The following is a 3,265-nucleotide window of genomic DNA, read 5'->3' on the forward strand; positions in this document are numbered from 1 at the left end:
GGTTTCGTAGCTGAGGCCGTCCTTCCGTTCTTCAACCGCTTTTTTTATTTCGCTCCTGAGCTTCTTCTAGATTTCTGGGTTCCTTGAGAGTTCGAAGAGCGTCAAGGCTCCAGTCAGTGTCGTCGTGTCGTGTCCAGCGAAAAAAAAGACGAACGTGTGGGCAATCATTTCGGTCTTAGAAATATCTGGTAAAGACAATAGTCTCTATTAAAAAACTACCATAAGCAATCCCCTTTTAATTACCACAGTGTTTGCTCAAAGAATTGATTATCTATGTACCTTCATAATTTTTGACATCTCCATTTTCACATTTGATTAAAAAATCGAATAAATCGTTGGAAACGATGTTCTGCTCTTTTCTCAGCCTGATGACCCTTTCGACGAGTTCAGAAAATAGCGCGTATATCCCCTTGTTGAGAGTGGTGAGCCCGAGAGCCTTGTGTATCTCCGGTTGAACGGTGTAAAGGAAGGACTTGATCAAGCTCGGCGTGTCCGGATACGAGAACATGTGTGACGCTTTGAGGAAAGCAGACTGGTCCTTCACGTCGATCCCGATGAAAGTTTTCGTGATCACGTTCATCGTCAATTCGGTCAGCGTCGGGTCCATGTCGATGTCCAGATCATCCTTCGCGCATTGGTCAAACTTGGGAAAAAAGCTGTCCATAATTGGCCCCGTCATGGTATGGATGGATTTGAGACGTTTAGGAGTGAAAAGATGCGTCAACACGGATCTCCGCTTCTTCCATTCCTCAGACTTCATGAAAAAGAGCGAATGGCCCACAGCGTCTGTGTTGTTTGTTGTGTCTAGAAAAGGCGGGTGGTCAGAAAAATGTTCGAAATCTTTGATCGTTATGGTTTTGATCAAATCCGGGTCTTTGATCATGAGAAGTGGCTTCCAGAGGAAGTAATAACCGCCGAATTTGACATCGCCCAATTGCTTATAGCATTCGTCTGCGACGTCCGCTTCGTTCGCTTTCATCGCGATCACATCGCCGAAGTTTCCGAAAATCGATTTCGCCGGCCATTCTTTCACGCCGTGTCGACTCCAATAAGAAAATTTCCTTTTATACCAAAACCACCCGATCGTGATTAAAACAACGAACAACCCTATGCTAATCAACATCTCCAGAAGAACTCTCACAACTGGTTCTGTGCCCTCGGGATGTTTCATATAAAGGATTTCCCCGCAATCCCCACCATTCTAAAAAGGAATTTACGCAATTGCATCTTGCTCCCAACACGCCTGTTTACGATTTATACCCAATAGTTAATTTGATATTGATCTGTCAATTGCGTTTACGACTCAAGCTGGATTGTAGTATGGCCAACGTAAAAACAATCAAAAAATTAAACGGCTTACATTAAGCACCATGTTCTACGATCAAAAAAAGCTTTTTTTAACGACGAACTTTCTTCTTGTTCAAAGAGTCAATTAAAATTAATTTTAATATGGTGGCCGGTAGCTGCTATGGCTATTGCCTACCCCCTCGTTTTCTGCACAGTTTAGTTTTATTCTAATCGACGCTTAAGGATAGTAAAAATGAATTCTATACATCCGAATTGAAATTGATGGTGAATTATAAATAATAAGTTGAAACGATCAACATGAAAGTTCAGCTATTAAGTTTTCGTGTATTAATTTAGAACTTTAATTAGCTATTAAGGGGAAATGTGTATTTTTAATAGTGATAAATGCCGTTGAACTCAGACCCACTAAGAAAATATCTCTTAACACTAATAGCTGAGCTATTATTTATGAGAGAGGGGATAAAACTGTTATGTAAGAAATAAACGTCGAGATAGTCTTGCATGTTTGTTTCAGAACAATGTTGTCTGCGGGTCTCGCATTAGTTTGTATTTTAGTCGGAACGGTCTGGCTTTGGTTGAAACCGCGTTTTTCTTATTGGCGTCGCAAGGGCGTAAAAGAATGGGAAGCTACTTCGATTTTTGGTCACTACCGGAATGTGGTCGCCCTCAGAGGGAACGAGGTAGACGAGTGCTACAAGAAATTGGGCGATGTCAAATTCGGCGGTTATTATTTCCTCTGGAAGCCACTTCTCATGGTCAAAGATGAGGACTTGATTAAGAAAATAACGGTGAAGGATTTTGATCATTTCACGGACCACCCGCCTTTCCTCGACGTCAACAACGACACCGACGCCGTGCTTAGGTCTCTGTTCTTTTTGAACGGTGCAGAATGGAAGACGAAGCGGGCCGCGATGTCGCATTTTTTCACGCCGAGACGGCTTAAAATTCTCCCCGGCTCTGTCGAAAAACTCTGCACGGATCTATTTCCGAAATTCGACCGGCTCGCCGAGTCGAAAGAAGATTTCGAGATTGAAAATCAAACGGCGGAGATCTCGATGAACATAATCACGACGACTTTCATCGGCGTGGACGTCAAGGACCAGACTTTCTTCAGAAGTGCGGTTAAACTTTTTTCCGAACCGGGAATGGCCAACGTGTACAAATTCATTTTGTACAATGTCCACCACGCGGTCCACAAAATCCTTCGCCTGACCACTCTGGACAAAGAGATTCATCCTATATTTGCAGACCTAGTCGATAAAGTGATTACAAAAAGGTTAGAGCAAAACATTGCCGCAGAAGATTTGTTTGACTACCTGATTAAGTGCAAAAATGGCGAAATTAAACAATTCGAAGGTAAGAGAAACATTGCTTATTGCACTCAATTGTTATGAAGCTTTTGCGCTTTTCACTTTATTTATTCTGGATTGGTAGAATATAAAAGTCTACTAAAAATGTATAATAGAATTGTTTGCATGTTTTAATGTATTGTAATTTAAATTTACATTTAGTAATGACTTATTATTATTATTTTATGTTTATTGAATTTTTTAATTTAATGTTATATCCAGGAGTGATGAAAACGCCCACCAATATTTTCAAATTTGAAAGTTTAGAAAATTCAACTATTTGTTTTATAATTAATTAAGGTTTTCAGTCGAGATAAAACCTTAGTTAATTGTAATATATTAATTGGTCAAGGGGACCACGAAATTAGGGAATTATTTGTTTTATTTCATTCATCATATAAAACAGAATCTCAGGTCAATAAATTCAGAGAGAAATAACTGAAATTGTAATTAAATTTTAATAAAGTTAGCTGTTATAGGTTTTTACAAAGCTATAAAATTCTAAAAGATTTGAGCATTTTCCTTGCATGTTTCCTTAATTTAATGTAATATTTTTATTTAAATTTTCACTTCATTTTTACTTTTTATTATTATTTTATTTTTATTGA

General features: G+C 38.8%; 2 protein-coding genes across 2 annotated transcripts; one reads left to right on the forward strand and one right to left on the reverse strand.

The window, feature by feature from the left end:
• Positions 1-7: 7 nt before the first annotated feature.
• LOC112128126 (probable cytochrome P450 9f2) lies at positions 8-1,146 on the reverse strand. The gene is made up of 2 exons (XM_024229931.1): positions 280-1,146; positions 8-185 (listed from the first exon to the last, which is right to left on the reverse strand). Exons 1-2 carry the CDS (start codon positions 1,121-1,123, stop codon positions 67-69), a joined length of 963 nt encoding a protein of 320 aa, XP_024085699.1. The 5' UTR covers positions 1,124-1,146; the 3' UTR covers positions 8-66.
• Positions 1,147-1,797: 651 nt separating this feature from the next.
• On the forward strand, positions 1,798-2,730 carry LOC112128127 (probable cytochrome P450 9f2). Its single transcript, XM_024229932.1, has one exon. It carries the CDS (start codon positions 1,827-1,829, stop codon positions 2,700-2,702), a length of 876 nt encoding a protein of 291 aa, XP_024085700.1. The 5' UTR covers positions 1,798-1,826; the 3' UTR covers positions 2,703-2,730.
• Positions 2,731-3,265: the final 535 nt, after the last annotated feature.

Source organism: Cimex lectularius, unplaced genomic scaffold (genome assembly GCF_000648675.2).
Source record: "Cimex lectularius strain Harlan isolate CLEC.00 unplaced genomic scaffold, Clec_2.1 scaffold720, whole genome shotgun sequence".
NCBI lineage: Eukaryota > Metazoa > Arthropoda > Insecta > Hemiptera > Cimicidae > Cimex > Cimex lectularius.